The following is a 25,728-nucleotide window of genomic DNA, read 5'->3' on the forward strand; positions in this document are numbered from 1 at the left end:
TTGCTCCTGCTTTTCTTGGCCATATTCTCTGAGAATAGAAAAACTCTCCCTTCCACATTCTGCATGATGTTCCCTGCATGAATGGCAACTTCAGGAGTAAATCCCATTGTTGGGGGGGAAGGAACAAAAATAAGGCTGGCAGGCAAATGGCTCATGTCCTTTCTTCTGTGTCACAGGAATACAGCACTCTGTCACTGCAGCCTCCTGAGGCACACTCAGTATGATTACACAAGCACTTTGCTTTTCTTTCTAAGCCAACTGCCAGGTCCTGCTGTAAAACATGCAAAAGCTAATTATGTCATGAAGCAGACTCCAGAAACACATGCTCTTGAAGGCAATTTTTTAACACTGCAAGGGCACTTCAATTCCAAAACAAAAACCTCAGCTTCATTCTGTATTTATGAGAAGGAACTTCAGTTTCTTTCATTAGCCACTTAAAAAGCCCAGAGGAAGCTCTCATTGCAACAACTTGGCCCTTCTCAGGAAAGCTGTCCAGCCAAGACAGTAAAGAGACTGGGCTGTAAGATTTAATTTCAAGTTGTTTCAGTAACAGAGTGCTATTTATATGCTCCTTGAGTATTTCCCCAGAGCCAAGAACACCCACGCATTATAAAGACATAAAGCACAATTAAATCTTTAGTGAATGGGTCAATTCCCCTCTCAGTAACACCAAGGCCAAGAGTAGCTTCATTAAGGAAAAATTAGCAAGAATGAGACCCCACAATCCCCAGGAAAATCAGGCCAGCTGCAAACAAAAGCTATTTAGAGCTTGGTTTTGCTCCCTGACAGTTCTAAGACAGCAAAACCTGTGGTGTTGGAGGAAATTCTTCTCAGAAGTGACTGAACCCATCTCCAGGAGGCAACAACAGTAAGGACCATCCTAGCCTTCACCGTTTCTAAGTGCACCACCAAACCTATTAGTTTTAGAAGGGGTACACTGCTACTTTCCACAGCTACTCAGTGCAAGATGAATGGGATAAAAGACATAAATATGTCATGAGTACAGTTAAGTGGACAGCTTTTAGCCAAATAACATGAAAGAAAAAATATTTGTGGATAGCATTTTTTGATGTAGGTAATGAGAGATTTGATATAGTTGCCATTAATTGACATCTGATTTGGCACACTGTTATTATAAAGGAAAAAAAAAGTGATATTTGAAATTGTCAGTGCAGTCTCAAAATGCATCAGTGAATGTGAAAATTACTAGAACCCTTATTGTTCAAACTGTGCCTTGTTTCAGACTCTATCTCAAAGGAGAACATGAGAATTGCCAGCAAGTCCAAACTAGAGATAAATTGCAACGTCAGCAAGATACAAGATTTAAATTTAAAATGCTGCAGGTGAGTATTTTCTCAAGAGTGCTGGAATTTCTTGAGGATCCAAAAACGTGCCTAAAGGGAAAAAGGTAGAGTATTTCCTTCTGAAAGATCCCCTTCTGCCACACCTTCACTAGGAAACTGAGAGCCACCCAGTGTAAGCCTTCCCCTACAGTCCATCTCTGGTGGACAAAAAGAATCTGAATTTGTCAGCATTTATCTGAAAGAACTTCTAAGCTTTTTTTCCCCACCCTTTGTTAAATTCCCTAAGGCACAGGGAGGGAAAGCCTCATCTGGAGGAGACCTTCAAATGTGCACCAGGTTACAGGAGTGTGAGTGATACTGGGGAAGGGTTGAGTGATACTGAGTACACTAAAAGCCAGTTAGGGTCAGTACAGCTGAGTTCCCATGTACTTACCACCTTAGAGGCTTCTCTTTTTGACAAGCAATTCCATTTACAAACCTACTCAGCAACAGTAGTCTTGTAAAGTGTACATGTAACAAGTCACAAGTTGTTCCATTTATTTGAGTAAATATCTGGTAAATAAAATCATCAGTAAACATTACAAAATTAAATACATTAAAAAAGCTTGCCAGTATACATAAAATTCACAAACATGTACTTCTTTTGAAAAATAAAATATGTTCAGAGCACCCTTGATATAAAATGCCTGACTAATGTCACCTACCAGTAAATGGTAGCTTGTCAAACATTCTAGTTAGGACATTTTCCAGAAGGGAGCAGGGATCTCTGCTCTTGCTCTTACAAGTAAGAGAGCCCAAGTTAAGAAGTCTCCCACTTCTCAGGGCAGAGCCATAAACAAAGGCTGTATTACTCTTTGCCTACCTTTATAGGAGAGGAATCTGCATTTGATTAAGACCACATCATTAAATGCAATACAGTACTTGCAATTCATTTTGGTATCACTGCCTTTCCTCCAGCATGAACCAGCTTTTAAATGCTCATGGACATTTCTCTAGATATCACTCCAGGCCCATTTTCAGTACAGGGCAGCACAGCTCCAAGACACCATGAGGTGGAGAGGAAGTGATCCTGGCAAAGCATCAAAGTCAATCAAACAACTTTTAAGTCTACAAATTAAGCCCTTAAAATTCCCAATTTTCATATGCTGCGATCTAAACAAGGAGATATGATGAGATTCTTCACTGGGCTGCTTTAAGGGTATTTAGAAAAATGGCAGCATTCATTTTAGCAATCTAAATTGGTACCTTTTGGTAGCAAATTTGCAATAACCACCATTTAAATAATTTACTATAACAAACTTCTCCTTCCATCCATGTGAAACAGTATTCACAACCCACTTTAAAATTTATGTACAGACAAGCACAAGAAACTTGACATCCATGAGTTAAATGTACAACCAACTTAAGAAAATTATCCAACTAGTTGCAAGGAGAAGTCTCCTAGCTCTGTAAATTTACAAGATCTTCTGGTTCACCACATAGGCTTGCTGCCCCTCATCTCTTACTCTTGGATTCTTCACTTGCTTCAGTAATCCTCCAGGTGAAATTTGAGCAGCATCCAAATTGTTGATATTTTTGATAAAAAATAATTGACACTTAAAAAAGAACCCTCAAAACACACAAAAAATTTCCTTGAGTCAAAACTGAATAAAATCAAAAAAGTTGTGGAGAAAGACAATTATTTTAATAAAGGTCTTGTATTCAAAGTCCCATTTCCCCTGCCATGTCTTTCAGGGAGTGCTATTACTTTGAGTTATTTATATACTCTTCTTTTGAGGGGGACTGAGTTTCCTCATTCCTCTTATCCGAGTTAGCAGCTCTTTGATAAATTCCTAGGGAAAAAAAAGAGCAATTTTAATGATCTCATAATGTTATAATCAAGTTCTTTTAAAAACACAAATGACACATTTTTATTTAAGCTTTTATTGCTATGCTGGAATTTCTCTGCCCTGATCACCAGGAGCCTTATACATATCCTTCCCATCCAGCAGAAGTGTGAACAATGAGCTTTTCCTTGTGATTATGCTGGCTCAGTTATAACCCATCTTTCAGGCATTTACTGCATAGGGCCTTATACCAACTACTGAATGAAGCAGAACCTATGGCTGGATACAATGCAGTCAAAGCAGACTTGCACAGCTTAAGCCTGCACAGAAACCAGCACTCTTGCCAAAAGAGGTGTTTCTCTTGCCACTCTCCATGCTGGAGGTAGTATTTTGGTTGGCTGCATAGTGAGCTGTACAAGAAAGCTGATCTGGCTAAAGAAAAACAGCTAAAGCTGATTTGGCTTTTTCTCCTCTTCTCCTGCTACTTTCCAAGCTGGCTCAGCTCTCTGACCCAGCCCACCCCTCAGCCCACACTAACACTTGTGTCAGTGCAAGGCAAGGCAGGAACAAGGAGCCAGAGGTAGCACCACTGGCTTATCATGGGTTAAACTGGTTGCAGAACTAAGTGAATGACACTACTTTGAAAACAAACAAATGCCAACCCCCCATGCCCCCCAGAAAAAAAAAAAAAAAAAAAAAAAAAAAAAAACAGAACACAACAAACTAATTAAAGGCCTTTATTCACAGTGATATTTTCTGCAGTTTCAGCAGATTTCCTCTTTTTAAACTATGTGAGAACAGAAGCTTATAGATTTGCATCATTCTTGGAAATTCTTTTGGTATACAATTTCTTGCAGGTGGATTAAAAGCTACTGTCACACTGGGAAAACAATGTTTATCCACAGTACTGTGTATGAACATACAAAAAGATTCTTATGAAATCAGCTATCTGTAAATATGGAATGTAATTATTCAGTTAAGTTGATGTGAAAAGCCAGGTTGGACAGGGCTTTGAGCCTAGTGGATGGTGTCCCACCCTTGGCAGTCAAATTAGGTGATCTTTAAGGTCCCTTCCAACCCAAACTATTCTATGATTCCATGAAAAAACTGAAAGCATTATTTCCTGGATGAGTGCTTGAAGTCTCCACCCAGAACTAACAAAGGCCACTTCAGGAATACATCTATGCATATCAATCATGCCTCCCATCTGGACAGACAGCCTAATCACATGATCAGAAAAACAGTTTCTTTAGACCCCCAAATCCTCTCCCTCCATCCTCTTGAGGCTGTCTTACTTCACAAAGGCACAAGCCACCACTGGAACAATATCAACTTTAAACTTGTCACAGTCCAGTGCTTCTCCACTGAAAAATCAGAAGGAGGAAGACATGCTTACTATAAAAATTCACAGCTTTCAACAAACTTTGCATTAATTCTGTGTCATCCTATCATCACTGTAAGGATCTGTTACATAATGCAAAACTATATGGCATGGTGCTGCTTGAAGCATATAAACACACTTCAGGATTTTTTACTGTCAAACTTATATAAAGCCCTGCAGTACAATCATTAAAGAAATAAAGCAATCTTTGATTTTTACTTGGGATTAGTGTCATTTGTATTCCTCTCAGCAAGTTTTTCCATTAAAAAAACCAGTCCCATCAGATTAAGACAGCTTTGGAGAAGAACGGGCTGAAGTGCAGTTCTTTCCTTAGGAAAACTTTTTAAATTGTCTGTTCAAGCCACAAATATTCTGCAAGAAGACACTGCACCTGGAAACTCTCCAGCAGCTTCACTGAAGTAAAAGCCTTATGGGAAGGGACATCTGCAGACAGGAATACCTATGGTACTCTGCAGTCATTAGGGACATCTCAACCTGCCATTCCTCTGCCCATTCTCCCAAAACTCAGTAGAGTCTGAAGCAAATTTCTCTTAGATATCAAATGTAGCCAAGGGTCAGTTGCTTTTTAATATGACATTATAGCAAAAGTGAGGCATTCTTCCCCTTAACTTTGAAGGGTTATCAAAAGCGCCTTCTTTTGCAAAACAAGATATTCACTTGAAGTTTTCAGGCAAGTTTAACACTATCCAGAAACTTAATATTGCCAAAATAAACCAAAGTGTAGGGTCAACCTCCTAAAACAGATCTGAAGCAACTGCAAGTATTCTTAAAGCAGAGAAGGCATTCATTTGAAGAAGTACATATAAAATTTTTAAAGGCTTTATCCCCCAGAAACTTTTTTTCCCCATGAAATAAGGGTCTGCAGTAACCAAACAGTAAAATCCAACAAGAGCATTTTGCATGTGGCAGACATTTTGCATAATGCAGTCGCGCTGTTGTGCACTTCCATAGACACCCAAACCACAGCACTGGTTCAGCACATTTCGGATTTAAGTACCACTTTGCATCTGACACTCACATGGAGCTGGCTGTCATCAACACAGTTGTGCTCTGGTGCTTGTGCCTTTCTTGCTTTGCTTTTCCTTCCCCATGAAGGAAAATCAGCGTTCTAGAAAAGATGCATATTTTCCCTCATGGAGGCAGGAAAGGAGACTTCACAGCATTTCAGTAAACCTTCACCTTATAACTAACCAAAACAGGTTGATGTCAGCAATACCAATTTTGTTTTCTTAAGCTGTCACTCAAAAATTGCAGTGTTGCTCCTTGTGGCTATTTGAATCAAGACTTAATATCCACCCTTGTACACAAAAATCATTTTACACAGAGCATTTTACTGAAATCCTCCCTAACAAGATATGCTGAAATTCAGCATCAGACATTTGAAAGCTGATCCTGTACTAATCTATGTTAAAAGCACTCCCGTAATACAGCTTGAATTATCTACCTATATACACTGATGTAATTCATGGAGTTAAAAAACAAGAATAATTCAGCTAAGGATTCAAAAACCTATTCATTATTCCTTGAAGGGTTATAGCCAGGAATACACAGGCTACACGCACTTCTAATGCAAGAAAAATCTCACACCAGCACTTTGTGCCTTGGTAAATAAAATAAAAAACAAAGTTTTTACAAAGTGCAAAAATGTATGCAGACTTAGTTATTTTTTTCAGATTTTCTGCAAGGAGGCACCCTTATTACAAGTATTGAGGCTCTTTTTAATTTGTAATACTAAATCATTGTTTCTAGAAGACATCTTTCTAATTCTAAAGGCAAATTTTAATGAGAGGCAGACAAAATCTATAGTTCATTTGAATTCATCTATATTCAGCCTTAGGCAAAAAAATAATCAAGGCAAAAAACAAAGGTGAAATGATAATTCAGGAAAGGGGAGGAAATCACTTCACCTCTCTGCTTTGGTGGTGTGACTCATTGTTTTAATGAGGTCATTTGACAGACAATGAATTCCAGGCTTCCTATTCAAGTCTTCCAATTAATTCTGGAGACTAATTAGACTCTGCCTCTCCAGATTTCTCTTCCTCAAACAGTACACATGTAGTAGGACTAGTTTTTAAACTAAAATTTAGAGTTTCTAGTCCTCCTGCTTCCCTAGAGCACGAAATGAATCCTAAGTCAGCTTTCCCTCACAGCTTTACTTCCCTGTAGCCAGGTCAAAAGCCAAGATTAACTGTTTGCCCAAGGCTATTTCTTGGAGATGGCTTTATTAGTTGGATGCAAAAACTAAAGTCAGCCTGGAGAGCAATCCCATAGCTGGTTGGGAAAGAACCTAAATAATAACCCATCTTACTGCCAAACACCTCTTCCACACAGGCTCAAACCCCCCTAAAGCCAATTGTACAGAGAAAAGGGAAGTGTTCTCCCTGCTTTGGGAGAACAGGGCCAGAAGATTCCTTCTATAGCAAGAACCAGCACAGCATCTCTGTAGCCTCACTGAATGATGCCCTCAACATGCCCTCTCCAGTGAGGCCACAGCACCATCAGTGTCCAGAGCACAACATTTTTGCAGCACTTTAGCTTTTTGGTGAGCTCTGTATGAGGCACTAACTACATACCACAAAGCTTAGCTACAGTCAAGACTTGCAGCCCAATGATTCTCCAATTTGGCAGTACGCAAACCAGCACAGCTTATTCTTGTCAAATCACCACTTGCTCTTCCCTTCTGATATTGCTATGGGTATTTATTAATTGTGTTCATGATTACTTGCAGAAATGAAAACATGCAACCTTAATTCCCTCCAACGCTGTAGTACAATATAGGGCAGATCTCAGCAGACACATAAAAAGTTTTAGTTCACTGAATTCAGTGGTCAAATGGATGAACAAGAAATCATGTTTTACTTGAAATGCAACTGCCTGCATTGCTTTTAAACAAGCAGGTTTTCTAAGCTTTTTTCTCTACAAGTTCTCTATTTCATTTCAAGTAATATGGACATAAAATACATTTGCTGTGACTTAATAATTTACCACCTATCAGCTGCCCTGGCTTGCCCAGATGTAAGGCAGCACACCACGTTGAGGCTTTAGGACACATCTGCAGTGACTATTGCTTCTTGTGGGTATCCTACATATTGTTCCCTTGCAATAGAAAAAACAAACAGTAACATTAACTGGAAATAATTGATAACATATTAGGAGCAAAATAAACATAAGGTCCTTCAAACCTTATGGTTTGGGGTTATGGGGTTCTGTTTCAGAAGCATTGAGCTTTCTATTCATGCCTTTATACTAAATACGTACAATATGTCAATACATACACAAAACAGTTTTTATCTTTCAAACCACAGTACCTAGACAACTCTAAAAAGTTTAATCACAAGCCTGTCATTTGCTCCAACTAGGAATTAAACTTGGAGAAACATACAGTTAAGCAAATGCATCTCTACCTTTTTGAAAAGTGTTAGAAGCTGCTGAAATAGTCCAACCACTGGAGTAATTGAGTAGTCAGTAATCAAATCTCTGCCAAAGTTCTCCAGAAAATATGCACAACAATTCAACACAGTTTGTTTGCAAACCATATTAAAAATTATTACTAGAAGCTTCCAGCTATGCAACTTCCTTTTATGATGCAATTTCATCTCCTTTTTCTCCCATTTTGCACTAAGTGAAGAATTGTACTAACAAAATAGATTTAATCCTGCCTGAATGGGAGAGATCTCCAGCTCATTCATCTTAAGCTTTGTATATTTCTATAAGAAAAGAAAGAAGTAAATAAACTGCAAATCTAATTTATTCAGTTCTCTTCAAACACTCATTATCTGCAGACCTTGTATTGCTCAGCTGCATCTTTTGGAGCCAGTGAACAAAAAAAATTGCCCACTCATTGGATTTCTCTCCCATAGCAGTTTAAAAGTTTCCTTGTCATTTTTCCTGTCATCACTTTGACTTTCCCACTACTGGAAGCTCTAATTCACATCAGCCATAAATACTTCAAATTTTCTGCAATGCCCAGTCTAAATAAGTGGCCTTGCTGTTACCAGTAGCAGAGATAACAGCAATACAGATTTAGTCAGCCTTCTTCAAAATATGTGTCTTGAAAAAACCTCATGGATTTCACAATCACAACTGTCTTCCTGTCCTAAATAAGAATCTATTGTGAAGTATCATCTAAAGAGCATCAAGATTGCAGATTATATTTAAATCCGTTATAGTCACTAAGAACATTAAGATTCTCCACCATCAGGTGATGACAGAGAACATCAGACAGCGCTGCGACAGCAAGTCAACAAAGATCAGAGTGGGACTTTCCACAAGTGACATGTGGGAACTGTATGAAGAACTGACTGGCACACAGATGATGCAGGAAGAGGAATGCTGCTCCCTGCTCCTCTTCAATTACAAAAGTTCAGACCCAAAATTTGATTATGGCACTGATTTAGCAGATACTAAATCCTTTGTGTACATAGTAATTCTTTACATAAAGGCCCCACATTAAGCATATTTCCATACAAATTAAAACAGCCATAACTGCTACCTAAGAAAAGCTTTTAATATTTTAAAGCATGTTCAACAGTCTAGTGGTATTTCCATTAGAAGAAAAGTTTTGTAGCAGTTCCTCATTAGTTACTGTCAGATACTATCTTTGGCCAAATTATTAAAGAAGTTGGGAACTCTTTCCATGTTTTAAGTGACTTGGATAACTCAGCTTCCTGACGAAAAGTCAATCCAGGACACATATAAACACTCCTCAGTCTTTCCTTAACCTTTAGTCTAAATGGAAGATACTGAGCAAAACTGATTTAAGATATACACTTGCAGATTTAGAAGGTTTTTCCACAGCTGGGTAAGAGCTTTGAGTTATTAACCTTTTTGCCTGTACTATTTCTTGTGATATTCTGAATAGCAGGGACATCATATTACATAACTTTTCCCCCAGTTAGGGATCACTATCTTTTGCAAATTGTATAACTCTTGATGATAAAACCCCTAGTGCACTTGACAGATTGTATTTCATTGGTCAGGAGAAATTCCATTAGTTCATATCCATTCTCCACAAATCTTCTAAAAATCCTTCCACAAGCCAACTACCTCAATAGTTTTGAATGGTCTGCAAATATAAAAAGATTGCAGATTTTCTCGACAAGATGTGGATCCTTATATAGCAAGTTTAAGTCAACTAAAAGGCTCTTTAGTCCACATATGGCAGGATAAAAATCAGCATTTTTAAGTGGCCTAAGCTAGCAGTTATGCAGTACTACTGAGCTCACCATGCCATAGATGAAGAAAAGTTGCAGTTGTAAAATAGTCCTGGGATGCTACTCATTTTAAAAACTACCTCACAGAATCAGGGAATCAATTAAGTTGGAAAAGGCCTCTAAGATGAGTCCAAACTACAACCAAACACCACCTTGTCAACTAAACCATGGCACAAAGTATCTTTTCTTGAACACGTCCATGGTGGTGACTCCATCTCTTGGCAGCCATTCCAATATCCACCAACCCTTTTGTGAAGAATTTCTTTCGAACTTCTAACCTAAACTCCCCTGCCATAGCTTGAGGCTATGTCCTCTTCTCCTATCACTAGTTCCTAGGAGAAGAGGCCAACACCATCGGTCTACAACCTCCTTTCAGCTAGTTGTAGAGAGTGAGTGGTCTCAACTTGGCTATCTCTATAGATTGTCAAGGAAGATGAAAATTCTCACAGATAAGGGAGCTACCTCTATCCCATCCACAAAGGATTGAAGACACAGGTCACCAGTTCAGTACTAAAATCTCACCCTGATCCAGGTGCCTTGAGGGCAGACAAGGATGTGTCCAGGATGTTGTTTTCTGAGAACTGCCACATCAACTCAATTTACCAGTATGGCACAAAGCTTCCCTGCAGTTCTAGAACCAAGGTTTCCAGTGGAACACTCACTGCCATCTGTCATGTATCCTTATCAGCTCTCTGAAATTTGTCCTTGCATTGTGTCAAACTTCACAGCTAAAAAAAAATCATTCATATGGCATGAAGAAGGAAGAAGAGTAATCACAGGATCTCTGCCTTCTTCCTCTGCCTTCAGATAGCACAGAGATAAGAGGTCAGCACATGACTGACTAGTAAGCCCCTGGCAACCTGTTCCTCTCAGCTAGTCATGACTTCAGCTTTCTCTTACTACACCGGGCTTCATATGCTGCATCCATCTTCACACCTATCTTAAGAAGAAGCACCAAGGTTCCATGGCACTTGCTTAGAGAAGGCTGGAGAAGGCTGTCAGGGTCATTTGTAGTGTGGCATTCCTACAGTGAGGCAGCTGAAGACTTGGCATTACCGCATCTCCATAATGGAAGATGTGTGTTATCTGCTGTAAGGCAACAGAGATACAGCACAAAACAAACTCTACAGGTGTTATCAGCTAAGTCTTTCTGGGTCAATTCCCCACTGTCAAAATGTTTGTACCAGCAACTATAATAGCAATTCTGGAGAATCTTCCCAATCTACCATAGGAATCAATAAAAATGGAAAAGCTTGAAAAAAATATGTCATGGACTGTGAAGTGCCTATTCAACCATACCAGCAGTTCTTCCTGATAGTCTGACTATCCTTGAGCCCCACCAGTTTATGTGGCTACAGCTGCAGATATTACAGAAGAACCAACCTATTTCCAGCCTTATTTCAAAACCAAACACCTGGCTTCTAGTCATGCACAGCTGAAAGGTCTGTGACAAGAGGAATCCTGTAAGGCAACCCCTCTATTAAACCCTGTGCAGCAGCCACTTCTGGGAAAGAACTGACTCTATAAATGGAACTAAGTGACCCAGCACCTAGACTTTTGATTTTTACAATGAGTCAAAGGGGTTATTTACTCTTCCTAGTAAGCACACATTACTGTATGAAAAGCAGGCTATAATGGCACTGGACACATCAAGAGATACACAAAAATTGAAAGTTGAGTGACTAAATCCTGCTAGTACAGGTTATCCCACAATTTTATTCAAGTCCATTCACACAAACAATTACCTGAGCTGCATATCTGCATTAAAGTTCTCTGAATAAGTTTTACTGTTGTCCTAGATAAAATTAAATGATTTCACAGTCAAGAGCACAGTCCATCATGCAAATATTTTTGCCATCTGATGATAACTATATTTAGTTTTATTGTAATATAGCAGCTTTAAAAGTCAGTATAGCCAGAAGGACATTACAGCAACCAATATTGATAGTTCAGTGGGAATGACCAGCAGTTCCTCCACAGGGTACAATTACATTCCTACTGTAGCTAAGTGACAGGCATAAGCATTTTTAGTATATAAAGCTCCAAGTATTCCAGATAGCCATTAATATTAATCTAATTACTTTATTATAAGAATAAAAATAAAGTTACTTTATCGTGAACATAACTACAGTTTCCACAGGTTAGTAGCATTTTAAAAAAGTCTTTTACCTCTGTTGGTTTGTAGCAATCTACAAGAGTTTCCTAGAAGCAAAATATGAAAGTGTCAGTATCCATACAGAGTAATAGTGAACATAAACAAGTCATGGTATGAAACCTGGGAAGGGAGGGGAGAAAGAAAATCAAGAACAGAAATCACTGAATGAAGATGTTAGTGAAACCCCAAAGTTATACAAGTCACCTCTGCTCCCTATGTGGATCAGAATGATTTGTACCAGGAGAGAAAGAATGGCTTCTTTCTCCCTGTAGGAAGTTACAAAACCCCCTGTCTCCAAGGAAAACTGAGAAGAGGAGGAGAATCCAAGAACATTTCTCCCAGGAACAGATATGTGGAAGGCAGCTTTCTGTGAGGACATGAGTGTCTTTGCAAGGCAGAAATAGAGATGTTAGTAATTCCTAGCAGGGCATTCCTAGCAGGGGGCTGCTGCAGCTAGTTCAGGCAGAAGCAGCAAAGCTATTTATGAACGCTGAGCAAACAGCCTGGGGCCATGCCCCAGTCTCTGTGGCTGGCCAGCGGGCACTGAGAAAAGGGTGCTAACAGGCACCAAAATGAGATGTGCTGCATCGAAGCACCACATTAGTCACCTCCCAGGAGCAAGCTGAGGGCAAGCCATGACTCTAGAACACTCTGCCTTTTCTTAGTGCATCTGAAAAGATTATAAATGGAGACATTTCCTATTGGTTTATATATTGATGTAGAGAGAGATTTATATTAAGGCAATGATATTTCATTTATTTTCCCCCTCATTCTTCCATTCATTAATTCCTACCTCACACAAGATTCAAAAGTTTAGAGAGCTGGTTTAAACTGTTTAATTTCAGCAGACAGCTTTTGAATTTCCCAACTAATTCCTGTTCCTGACCATCTTACCCTTTCTTTGAACTTTTTCATGGGTTCCAATTTCTTTCTGGTATAGAAAGAAATAATTGCCAGTAGTCTAAGCACAAGGGAAGATTTCTGGTCTGTATACATATTTCTACTGCTGAAGTGAATCACAGAAACTATCTGGTCATCATAACTGACTCTCAGTCATACAGCTTTTTCCATATGCTGTTCTTCATTTTCCTATGTTTTGTGCTCTTTATTTTATATACTTGTACAATTCAGAATGAGGCTAATTTGGCTTAGCATATTTCCTTCTATTACTGGGTTCTTTGAACTTTTATTTACTAGTGTTATCACCTACCTTCTAAAAGGATTTATCTAAAAGGATTTTTATTAACTTTGAACAGTCTGGTAGACTATACTAGAGTGGATCTAGGAATCTCTCCATGACATTTACAGTGGATTCAATCAAACACAAGATTTCGATCCAGATGCATTACTTCAGCCACCTTCTGATTTAACATTATAAAATAATATTACCTGTAATTTGAGAGCTCTCTCCTCTTCATTGGCTGCATCAAGAAGGTCATCAATGTCAATTTCTACCTCTGGCATTTCTTCTTCCTGAAATGCAAAAAGACACATTTAGTCCATAGAGCTGTCTTTTAACTAGCCCCAAAAGCAGCCTAGTGATAGCATACAAACCCATCTTCCTGGAGCCAGACAAGGAAATCAATAGGGGATGGTGGCTTGATTCCTTGCTCCCAGGCCAGCATCAGCCAAGTCCCAGCCTCACAGAAGGTGACAGTTCTTAAGAAATCCTTTGCTCTCAGCCAGGACATGTTACTAACTCATGGCCAGCAGCACAAGTCATGCTACTCTCACAGTACTGGGCAAGAGGATGAAGAAGCAAAGGTAGAAGGAAGAGCAAGTGATAATAACTGCAGCAAGCCACAAAATTGTTTTGAAAGCATTTCTGATTGGACTGCTTTTCTTGATAACACTGTGGAAGATCTCCCTTGCATAAAAGTTGGCTTACAAGGATGACATACATGCTCCATCAGAAGAACTCAGATTTTCAGGACCTGCAGTGAAGCACAAACTCTAAGGCATAGAGTACTTTAGAGAATTTTTCTTAAACCTCCTCCACCCACACATTTCTCTCTTTGCATCACCAACACATCAGATGCCTTGTTCCCTGAGCCAGAGCAGCAGTCCATACATTTTGAAGGACCTCTGAGCTCTAGAATTTCAATGAGAATTCATTATCCACAGATATCACCATGTATTGCATTTTCAGTTATGCAAAAAACATTCTGCTGGCCACTTTATACATTTTCTCATCAAAATGGTTATGCAGCTCCCTGCTGCATATACAAAACTCTGGTCTCAGCCACTCTCCCTCACCAAGTCCAGCCTTGACAGTGGCCTCAGCGCCGTGGCACACAGCTCCTCTGTGGCCCCTCCTCCATCTAAGCCAACACATGGGCACTGCAAGACTCTCCTCTCCCACAAGCACACTGCCATCAACTGACTCACTGATGTGGCATCACTTTGGCACAACCTAATGAAAACAGGGACCTGAAGGTCTCCAAAGCAGAGGGTGTATTTAAGAGTCAGAATGAAGCAAAAAGATCACAGCAGCAGCTGCTCCCTTCTTGTACCCCACCAACACTTCTCAAGATCCTTTAAAAAAGCATTTTTACAAAAATGTGGTGGTTCTAGCAAGTTGCAGAAGTTTCAACAATCATGAAATAATTTAACAGCTCCAATAGCAACTGCTTCAGGTAATATCAAATTATTCTTCTACTGGGTAAAAGACAGTCTAAATATTACCAACAAAGGTAAGTTAGTTCAAGTTAATCTAAGAGAAGTTAAGCACCAAAGTGGCAAACAACTAACTGTATTAAACTCCAGCTAAAATGCCAACTATTCAACATTGTTTTGAGTGTGAGGAGGAAGGGCAGAAGTTGGATGATTAAGTTCCTCATTCCTCATCTCTGAAGGAAAGTGTGCAGGGACACTACAGGGCAGTCATGCAGGCAGACCCAGTGAACAAAAACACACAAGGCACACCCTTTGCCCAGTCAGCCTGGTCAGAAAGGAAGTGTGGACATTTGCTGAGATGAAGTAAAAATACCAATTACTGTAACACAATCTGGCAACATGGGAGTTTTTAACTCAATGTAACAGATTCACTAGCAATTTAAACAAGATGAAGAGAAGTCTTCCATAGGGTATATATTCAGTAAAAGCCATCAGAATTGGAAAGGATAAAGAATAATCCATAACAGTGGTACATTTACTTAGTAGTTTATAATCCCAACTCTATACTAATTCGCATATCTCACCAAGAACCAGAAATTCCCCACATAGGTAGTAAATCTCCTGAACATTTAATCTAAGCAGCTCAGCCTAAATACTGTTAAGACAGGGTGCCTGGAGTTACTGCTAATATTGTAAACTTATCAAAATACACATCCACTGAACTGTGTAAATAGCAATTGTGCATATGTTTGCATTCAGAAGTGCTGTTCAGCACATTGAATATTTTGTCAGATACACATTTTGAACTCCTGTCCCTTGGAGCAGCATTCTAGCAAACTGAAACAATGTTGAAAAGCAGCAGTGAGGGGAAATTGCTAGAAGGTATATAATGCTTTTTTGTGATCACACTTCATCGAAGTCAAGTGCTCCTGAAAGGTTAGTTTTACTCTGAATGGTACCAGTCAAATGGAAGAAATCCTTGCTTCTTCCCTCTTTTTCAAATCAACTTTCTCCTACATCTTCAAAGTTCACAGTGCCATCAATTCAGAGGGCAACTGCACCAGCAGTTCACTCAAATTTCAGTATAAGAGGTAACACAGCTCCTGTACATCACAAAAAGTGATAACAAAATAAATTACAAATGTTTCTGAAACAAGGAACTATAATTGTATCTGACAATGGCATTCAATTAAATTATATTTTCTGTAAAATATCATGTGTATCTTCTTCACTTCACAGCAGATTTGAACTCTGATACATAACACAAATTGAGAGGGAAGCCCAAAAAGGTAACTCTTGCTCTTATTTTTGGCTGAATGAACAAGCAATCAAAACACCTTTTCTCCATCTGAACTACTGCACCTGCACGATCTGAAGAGTTTTATGTAAGGCATGAAAAACATGCCCTGAGGTCAGGAGCCTGACCACTCCATAACAGCTGTAATGACAGAGGGAGGAAAGACAAAGTCAGGCCTTCTGTTTGACAGATTTTATTGGTGACATTAGTCTGGTTGCTCCAATTACAATTCAGCAGCTAGATACAGATTGGGCTGGGCCAAGCCTGAAAGGGTCTGTGCATAGCCAAAGGATGGTATTTTAAGGGTCTTGTTACTGTCATGAGGCTGTGCAAAAAAACAAACACTGCCACCAGTTCTGCTCCAGTGAGAGGGAGACAAAGTGATGCAAATAGCAGATGGGGGGACAAGGAACCACTAGCAGCATGCTGACAGGGAGCAGCCTCCAGAAAAGCTAAAACAGGGGTGTGGGGGTTTTGGGTGCAAACATCTATCAACTGAGACTCCTGAGGGAGAGGAGGATGGACACTCCTTTTAAGCATCCTCTTCAGTCTGCATTGCCAATGTAGGCAGAACTTGAGCTGATTTCTGTTTAATCATTCAAAAGTCAGAAAATATCAAAGACAGCTTGCATGATATTTAATAAAACTTAAATTCAACCTTGCATTGAAAGACAGCCCCATTACTCTTTAGATTGCCTGAATTCTTTGCAGGCTACTGGCAAAAGACCTTGGGCACAGACGTGCATTAAGCAGTAAATAGCTGTAGCAGTTTAAGACAACCTCTCCAGCTGGTACTGGTGAATGAAACAGAAACAGGTGAACATCCATTAGTGAGACCAGAAAAAGATCTTCAAAACCAGCTCCCACAGCAGCTTAAGCCAAAGGGCTGGATTTTGCAGGGGCATCTTGAAGAACACTTGCATACACCAGCCTGCTGACCCTGAGGAGAGCACCTCCAACATAGCAAAAGCAGGTCTCATTCCAAATATCTACTAATTAAACAATTATTGGAGGCTTAAAAATTTAAAGGGCAATGGTTGCCCTATGGATAACTTCCCACTATAAATCCAACTGGCAAATTAATCCATTATCCCACACCCTCACTGTCATTCACTGTGCATCATCACATTTGCAGTGCTGGGAAATAATTAAATAGGCTTGCTTGATTTTTGTTTTTAGATTTTAAATCTGGGAAAAAAAGAAGTTAAACACAGCAAGAAATGTTAAGGCCATCATTTGTATAATGAGCTAGGAAACAGCAGGAAAGGATAACAAGAGAAAAATGAAGGAAAAGGAAGGAAAGATGACTTTACAATTCAGACATATGAAAGTCTCAGATTGTACTAATCAGGGATTTCTCTCAAAGTTCTGGAAGATCGCCAATAAGTGATCAAAATCAAAGTAGAAAATAGGACCAGTTTTTCTGGAAATATCCATTCAATATATTAAAATATTTATTCATTTTAGAACAGGCATCTGCTGGGCATCTAATAAAGGCAGCTCTAAACCAGTTCATCTGCAGGCATGGATGGCACTGCAAGACAGGGGTGCAAGTCTCAGAATGATAAATAAAAAAACCCACAAATTATCAGGACTAGAAATCATTGGTTGCATATGCAGCCTGGTGGGATTATGAATGGATTGCACTTAGTCCACATAAATGAATATGACCAAACAGTAATTCTCAGAAAACTCAAAAGAAAAACTTATGTGCTTCTCATTTCAAAGCATTCAGTTGTTTTGGGGGACTTAAGCATGAGGGGAAAAGTGGATAAAAGTGAAAACAAAAAAAAAAATAGTTTAAGTGATCAAATATTATTAATCCAGAATTAAAGAAAGCTCTTTTTGTTTAAAGCCAATCCTAGTTAAGTGCAGAGTCAAAACACACAGCTAAAATAAAGCTATTTGCAAGACAAAAAGACTGCTCTGTCTATTGATTGGTATGAGGAAAAGAAGATTAGGAAAGGATGCTGAAGACAGCAAGGAGGTACTCAAAAGTGCCAGGGTTCATAATATTAAGAGCAGTAATGCCGTAGCAGACATGATGATCTGATGTTGAACATGAAAAAAAAAAATCAGCTCTTTCTTTTTTTTGTCCAGGTGAAGTAGTTCATGCAACAGTGAATATTAGTTTGCACTGCTGATAATCAGTGAACACATTTAGGACACTGCTCCCAGTATGATACAATCTTTAGCATGCAGTTACATGTTATTTTCTCCCCCATCAGGCACTTATCTCATTTGCAACCAGTCATTGAACGTGAAATCTCAAAGGCACCACAGAGACAGAAGCCCCACACTCCTGAGCACATGCCATTCAGTCTTGGCTCCAGCTAAGAGGTAGAAAACCCTGTGTTGTACCCAACACTGTTCTAACCAGAGCAGCCTCTTCCACCAACAGCAAGTCTATCTTCCTCTATCACTCTTGTTTATTGAATAAAAGCGCAGAGACATTCAAGGCAAAATTACCAGATTTCTTCACTCATTTTGAGTCAATAATTCTACTCTTTATGAATAATCATAATTTATCTGTGGCAGCGTAGCTCTTTAACAGAAACCTTCTCTGTGCTGAGCCTGTCCTCAAGTCTGACATCACATGGATCCAGTTAAATACACAACAAAGGAGGGACACAAAGTGCACCCCTGGCAACAGAACGGCTTATGCAAGCTGCCCGGTACCTCACTGGTGCACCAAATGCATCTCCATCTACATAACATGGTATGAAGGGCTGGATAAAAGTCAAGGCCACGGTGTTTAATCGATATGGTGCAGACCTGGCATAGCCTCACCCAGGAGCCAGCAGTCCACAGCCTTGTGCACACACCACCAGAGGGAGGTAACACTTTGCAAACACCAAGGGCCCCTGGAGCTGCTGGTAAAGCACGGAAAGGTCTTCTGAGGCCTACATGCAGTTCTTGGTCTGGAGAACAAGTCTAATTTTATAACAGTACACATTGTCCTCTGCTCCCGTTCTTAAAAACGTAGTCCGCAGCTTTTACTTTAACATGTCACTTCCTGCAAAATCCTACCACCTCCTATCTTATCAGGTATTTGCTTCTGCATCCATCCTTTGTACCCCTTCTCTGCATCTGAGGGCCACAGAAAGGACTGCTGGAAGCAGAAAAAGGAGCAACTCAGCTCCCAGGCACCGTGATGAGGGCTCCCTGCCAAGATGAAACTACAAGAGCCCAGCCCCTTCTAGTTACCCACAGAGCAAGCTTGTTCACATATGCCAATCTTTGAGCTTATTGCCAAACTTTAACAAGTTCAGGCACATGACAAGCACAAGTGAAAGAGGAGGAGAGTTGCTTGATTAAACTGAGAACACTTTCATAAACTGGCCACAGGCATCTCCGAAGCACAGCAAATCTGGTCCCTCCAAAATTTCCAAGATTACACACACCAGAGTTTCCACTTGGCTGTTGAAAGTCCTCAAGCAATGTGGAAAACCACTTTTTTTTTTTTCCTTATTTTAATCTCAACATCAGAAATAACTGAAATCTTACCTAAAAAGCTTTTCAAGATATTCCAGCTGAGGCAGGCACATACTGTGAACCTCCTTAGCTCAGATTATTTCAATTTGGACAAGTTGAACATTTTAAGTGTGTTTGCCCGTTGTTAAATCAAGAGTAATGCCAAGAACAATGCTTACAGAGCTCTGCATGGAGAACTACAAACCTTGCTGTGAAGCAGAAGGGGAGATTACCCAGGAATTTGCAAAGTCTAGCAATATAGAGGATGAAACAAAGCCGCAGAAAAGGTGAGAAGATGGACAGACACTTAAACACACAGTGATGCTGTTTACACAAGCAGGCACTGCTGGACCACAGTTTGCTCAGCCAGTGTGCACAAACTGCATGGTCCAAAAAACATAGCTGCATTAGGGCAGCTTACAGACCAAGAGAACAAACCCTGTTGGCAGAGCATTTATATTCAAGTGCCATAGTTTATTAACACAGCAATTAGATTTCCAGACCAAAGCTTACCCACAACCACCTGGCTCGGAGAAGAAAGAAACTGCTTGTAAAAAGCCTTGTCTGCATCTGCCAATTTACCCTATGTTGGTTAGTAGATAAGTGGGAAAGAGCCCCAAGCTTATATTAGGAAGTACACATAATATTACAAGGAAATCTCAACCAGGAAATCTGTTGGAAATTCATGTCTGAACCCAGGGAACAAGAAGCACTCTCAAGCTCCAAGATCCAAAGCATAACCTAACAGTATCCCAGATCCAGGCCAGTATGAAAGTTAGGTGTGTGCTGCTCCCAGCCAGAGACACACTATAAGAAAAAGCATAGGATTATATGTCAAAAGGATACCACAATGCACCTTGGATAATTGAAAAAGCATGCCTATCCCACAGCCTTGTCAGCCTTCCCTGAAAGAGCACTTTAGGAATTCTTGGCCTCCTCCATAACCATCTTTTCCTGTCATACAGTTAGGAGACCAGATTGAGCAGTATGTTCCTTAGAGAAAGAAGAGAGACATCATTTTTAATGTAATCAGCCTACAAAATGACAAATTTAGAGATTTAGAGTCAAACAACAGGGACATGCTCACTCTGTGAGATATGTTACCTGACATGACTGTCAATCAGTACTTTTGCAAGTTGCCTACAAAGAGTAAGTCATGAGGGTCACAGATTTGTGGGGTTTGAGTTTGGGTGGTGGGAAGGAGGAAGGAATTCAGATCAGAATGATCTCAAGCAGGACAAACCCTGTATAAGGATATCACCCTAAGCAAACTGGAACACTAATCCTGTATGTTAATGTTACTTAACAATAGTCAAGAACAGCTCAAACTTCCTTACTTAGAAACAATTACAAATAAAAAACATGGTGTAAAACACTTGAAAATTTCTGCAAATCCCTTAAGTATAAAGGCATCTTAATGCCCATGTACATGCCAGCAGTTAGGTACAGCTGCAACTTCAGACTTCAAGTGGAAGTGAAAAATAAATTAACATTGGATGGATATACAGTACACACAAAACACATTCTAGTTGTGAACCTCATTAAAGCAATTAACAACTAATATTTTTAATAATCAGGGGAGGATCATCCACTCAAGCCAAGTTCTTCCATCTCATTACCCAAGTGGGCTCTTTTTCTTGCCTCAGTCACTGTAAACCATTGTTTGTCTCAAACTGGCACTATCTTAGATCAGACTCTCTCCTCTTGGCTCTCAAGTGACAGTAGAGCAGAGGAAACAGACAGATGCTATTCCAATTAAAAGTCCAATTCAAAGAACCAGCCCCTTTAAAGCAGCAAATGCACCCCAAAGTTTTTACTGTAAAATCACATGCAAATACACAAAAATGGAAACAGCACAATCCTGGCACTCGGGTGATACAGAAGGACACAAGTCTCTTGTGCCCTTATTCCAGGTGGGGTCCCTCTATCAGCAAGGAGGGATCAGGGTTTTGGGCAGAGATAAGGACACCAATCTCTCAATACAATTCCTGTGAAAGCTCCCTTTATGGGCAAGTCTTTGTGAAAGAGGACAGGGAAAGGACATCCACATCCAGAGCACAAGTCTCCCCACCCAGCCTCCCTGAATATCTTCACCCTCCCCCACAACACAAGCCTTCCTGCACTGACATTCAACACAGAGTCAGCTGCTGCCTTTGCAGATGCCACTGCAGTTTTGCCTTTCCTTCAATTAGAAGGTTAGAGGGCAGAAAAATGATGGCAACGCACCATGGCTCCCCTCAAACCCCTTACAGTTACAGGCACTCAATTCAAGTCAGCTGTTAGGTCCTAAATCACAACATGGTTAGCACAACATTTTAACCTGCATAAAGAGTGAGGGGAAAAATAAGACAGCCAACTGTGTCAAAAAGTCAGCTGGAGGAGGGGAAAGGGGAAGTTAAGATAAATCACAGTGAGACAGGTACAAGCACTGCCAAAACCCCTACTGAAGTTACTCAGGGAAGGGGAGGCAGGGCCTGGTTTTGAGAACAACTCAATATATAGAAGCTATGCAACTCTGGGTTTTCCAAATGAGAACAATGGAAAATCTGGACCACTCCCCTGCTACTGTGTTCCACTGCATAACAGACATGCTGCCCATCACACCCAAACTGCCTCAGTGCCACACAGTTATGGCAACACAAAGCTTCAAACAAAACATGGTACCACTTCCCAAACAACAATAGAGCAAGTAGTAGAAAAAACATTGATAGGTAGAGCTTTATAACATTAGCAGGTTGCAACAGATGAAACATCATCATTTCTGCAAGCTGTTTCAATGTAGATTCAGGCCTACCTACACCCAGAACTGGTGGCAATGGGATTTTTCAAACAGAGATCAAGGGCTCTCTTTAATTAAAATTCACATTACATTTCTGCACCAATGTAACCACTACTGTCAGAGTTGCCCTTATGTTTATATAGACCCTATGAAAATGGTGACATGGTGACCTCAGTCAAATACTCTGGAGTGCCTCTGCAGAAGAAGAAATCTTGGGTCCTCTCTTTCCACTGCTCTCCAACCTGCTTGCTATCAGGGCCACAAAGCTGCTATTGAAAGAAAAATGTGCTAGGAGAAAAACTAAGTTTTATTGCACTTTGAACTCTGCCAACTCAGCTGAGGCCACGCTTGCCTAGCAGACACACTGCCTACTGTTGGCCACCAGCACACCCATCAAGTTTTCTTGCTGGAAGGAAGGCTTTCTGTGCCCTTTCAGAAGACCATGCCCCCTTTATTTAGATGCCTGGGCTGCCTGCCACAATTCACTGGCTGCATTCTCCCATCAGCAGCAGGGAGGTAACTCATACAGTGTTGGATGCAGCCTGCAACTCCATGAACAGCATTGGCAGCTTGTGCAGGTGCCTTGGCCAAGAAAGATAAATAACAGATCTTTTTACTTTAAATAACAGATCCTTTTACTTTTCTTTCCCCTGCTTCTGTTCAAGATTTTTTCCCCTCTCAGTTTTTTTTTTTTTATTTATTCTTATTATATGGAAGCTAAGGAAGTAATTTGCAAAGAATCAATAGGAGTAATTTTTCCTCCAATTAACTGCTAAATGGAATTTTCTAAAGGTAAAACAAATGCATGCAAACACTACTTAGGGTTTTTTTAATCAAATCAGTTTCTTGGTATCCTGTGTTTTAACAACTTTCAAAAGAGCCTATTATGTCTGTAACTGAAAATACTTATCCTGGGCCCTGGACGCGCTATTTTTAGTTTGGTATTTATCTGTTGCTTGAATGAGTGACTGAAACACTAGTCAGGGGTCACACACTTGCAGTGCTGACCCTGCTCTGTCCATTTACAGTAGTTCTTGTATAAGCAGCTGTTTAGGAAGCACTTGCTCAGAGCCCCTGCCATAAAACATCCAACACTGAGTAGCCAAAATTGGCTCTGACTTGGAATGGAACAGCTTATAGGGATCCCTAGCTGGCCAACAAAACACAGTTTGGCAAGAGTTGCTTGGTTCATGGCCCCATCATTCATTTAAATACTTTTATCAGTTTATTTAGGAAATGGAAGTTGAGAATCAGATTATTTACTCTCTTTTATCATGTATTTGACAACTTTGAAAATTGTGACAGCCCTTAAAAATCAGATGGTTTTGACTGTGACACTGATGCAACTACCCAGTACAACAGAAACATGGCCACTTCTCTTTAACATGCAGAACACCTCTTTGTGCTTTCCTCTCCTGGCTGGGAAATTCTTGCCTAATCTCCAAGGAAGAGTCATCATGATGCCAATGCAGATGCTTCTATTAAGTTGGAAAAAACCAGCTTTGCCCAACATTTCTCTGCAGACAAAATAGGCCAAGCCAGTAAGAAACATATAAAGAAAGCTCCATTTCATTACCACTTCACAATTTAATAAATGTTTCATCTGAAAATTTTGTATCACTGGAAGATAGAGAAAACAACTGCTGGAAGGTGAAGCTGAACATCTAAGTTCAGACTATATTCTATGCCATTGTAATGTTGCATTAATTCCTTTCAAAATAGGGATTTTCAATGGAATCATTCAGATCTCTTTCTTGCACTGAAGTGTTATGTTCCCAGCTGGTTTGTTAACTGGGATTTCCATCATACAGAACCACCCTTCCTTCACACATTTCACAGCCTGACATCTGCGCTCATGCTTCTGTGTCATTTTTATCTTGTTTTAGTCAATATCTAATTGCCAGCAAGCTTTGAACCACTCTCTTTCCAAAATCCTTTTATTATATCCAAATGTAGCATGCTTGAAAGGAATTTAAGTTTTAGTTACCATTTTAGGATACCTCAATTTAAAAACTCTCAGGAGTCTGTCAAAATGCCTTGCCATTCATTTGGTTTCAAGTACACACATTCACACTTTCCTGAGAGTCTCCAAAAGGAGATACTCTATTTCCACATCAAGAGCACATCCTTGCCACTTGAGCACAAATGCAAGAGAAGAATTCATTGCGAACAAGTCCAAAGCCCAGGTAAAACAAAGGCTTCCAGCAAACCCTTCTGATGCCCAGCGCCTCCCACATTCCTGCACCTATTTCACTCTAAAGGCCCCTATGGGCACATTTACTTACCCCAGAGAAGCTAACCTTTGCTCACTGCCAAAGAATTGCACTCTGAACAGCCAGCAAACCTTATAAATTGCATTGCCATCTTGAAAATGCAGACTGAGCAAGTGTCCCTTGGCAGGGCCTGCAGATGATCTGCAACAACTGTTTTAAGAACAGATATCAGCCTAACTGCCTTCCAAGACAGCCCACAGCACCAGGAACTCCCATTTCAGCTCCCTTGATCCCTAAACAGCACACTTTTTCAACTGAACTCTCACTTTGTTGTAGTCAGCCTAAAATTTGTTCTCTTCTCCTACTTCACTTCAAGATTTATCTTTGTTAAGAATATGTCAAATATATGTGAAAATATTTGCATCCATTTTTCAGAGACACAAACATGCAAAGTCAGGAATTGTCAGCAATCTCTAATCACATTCATTTTCAGAAATTGTCAGGCTGAAAAAAAAAAAGTGTGTTTTTCTTCCATATGGCATTCCAAAAGAAGTAAGTATGATGATATGCATATATTTTAATTTTTTTTAAGAAATAAAGGCTTTTTAGTCCCATAACCATAGCCTGAGAAGTAATTTAAGACATACAGAAGGAGAAAAGTATAATGTAAGGCAAGATATTTGTTGTTTTGGCTTTGTATAGAAGTAGAAAACCAAAGCAATTCCTGAAGCTTCTAATTTACTTACAGCTTTACTTTTTAAATGCTAAAGAGCCTATCATCTTCCACAACATACTCTCTCACCAGCAGCAAACACATGACAGACCTTTTCATATTGGATAATGAAAAACTGCAGTGAGATACATGATCATGGCAGTGTTAGCAAGCCCAAAACAGAAGGGGGCCAAAGCACTGAGGTGTCCCTCTGCTCCTCTGATACACAAACAGGCATTATTTTCCAGCACAACCATAAAAATTCCAGATGCTCATGCAACAGCTGCTAGTCCTCACAAATCACTGTAGCAGAAAGATGATGTAGGCAAACAAAGAAAGTCCAGGGCTGATGAGAGCCCCTAAAATAGATGACTTTGCAGACTGGCAATAGCAAAAACAGAGACACTACAATTGGGCTGAACTGAGGAGAGAGCACTCCAACAGGCTGCTGAAGGGTGAGTACTTATTCCCCCCACCCTTTCTTCTTAGCAGTGCCACTCCCTTGAATGTGAAAACAACTTCTTAAACCGTTTCCTATGAGTGAACTACAGCTTCAAGATAATACTGCTTTTTTCAAGCTGTATCAAGCCTAGCCCTTCATTTCCAGGGCTGGTGCCCTAGTAGAGGGACTATAACCCTCATGTTATCAAGTTAACAAAACAGTGAAAGATTACTGTTAAGTATCTTAATTAACACATAAGGGGGATAAGGAAAAAAACCCCCAAAAACAACAAAAA

The 25,728-nt window shown here is 39.9% G+C and overlaps 1 protein-coding gene across 1 annotated transcript in view; it reads right to left on the bottom strand.

Annotated features, from left to right (window-relative positions):
• Positions 1–1,824: 1,824 nt before the first annotated feature.
• The window catches only part of PPP1R14C (protein phosphatase 1 regulatory inhibitor subunit 14C), a 50,701-nt gene continuing 26,797 nt past the window's right edge, over positions 1,825–25,728 (bottom strand). The window contains exons 2-4 of the mRNA XM_059469521.1: positions 13,290–13,373; positions 11,915–11,947; positions 1,825–3,136 (exon numbers count right to left, since the gene is read on the bottom strand). Coding sequence (XP_059325504.1) covers positions 3,062–3,136; positions 11,915–11,947; positions 13,290–13,373 — 192 coding nt within the window. The 3' untranslated portion in view covers positions 1,825–3,061. The remainder of the gene's footprint in view (positions 3,137–11,914; positions 11,948–13,289; positions 13,374–25,728) is intronic.

Source organism: Ammospiza nelsoni, chromosome 3 (genome assembly GCF_027579445.1).
Source record: "Ammospiza nelsoni isolate bAmmNel1 chromosome 3, bAmmNel1.pri, whole genome shotgun sequence".
NCBI lineage: Eukaryota > Metazoa > Chordata > Aves > Passeriformes > Passerellidae > Ammospiza > Ammospiza nelsoni.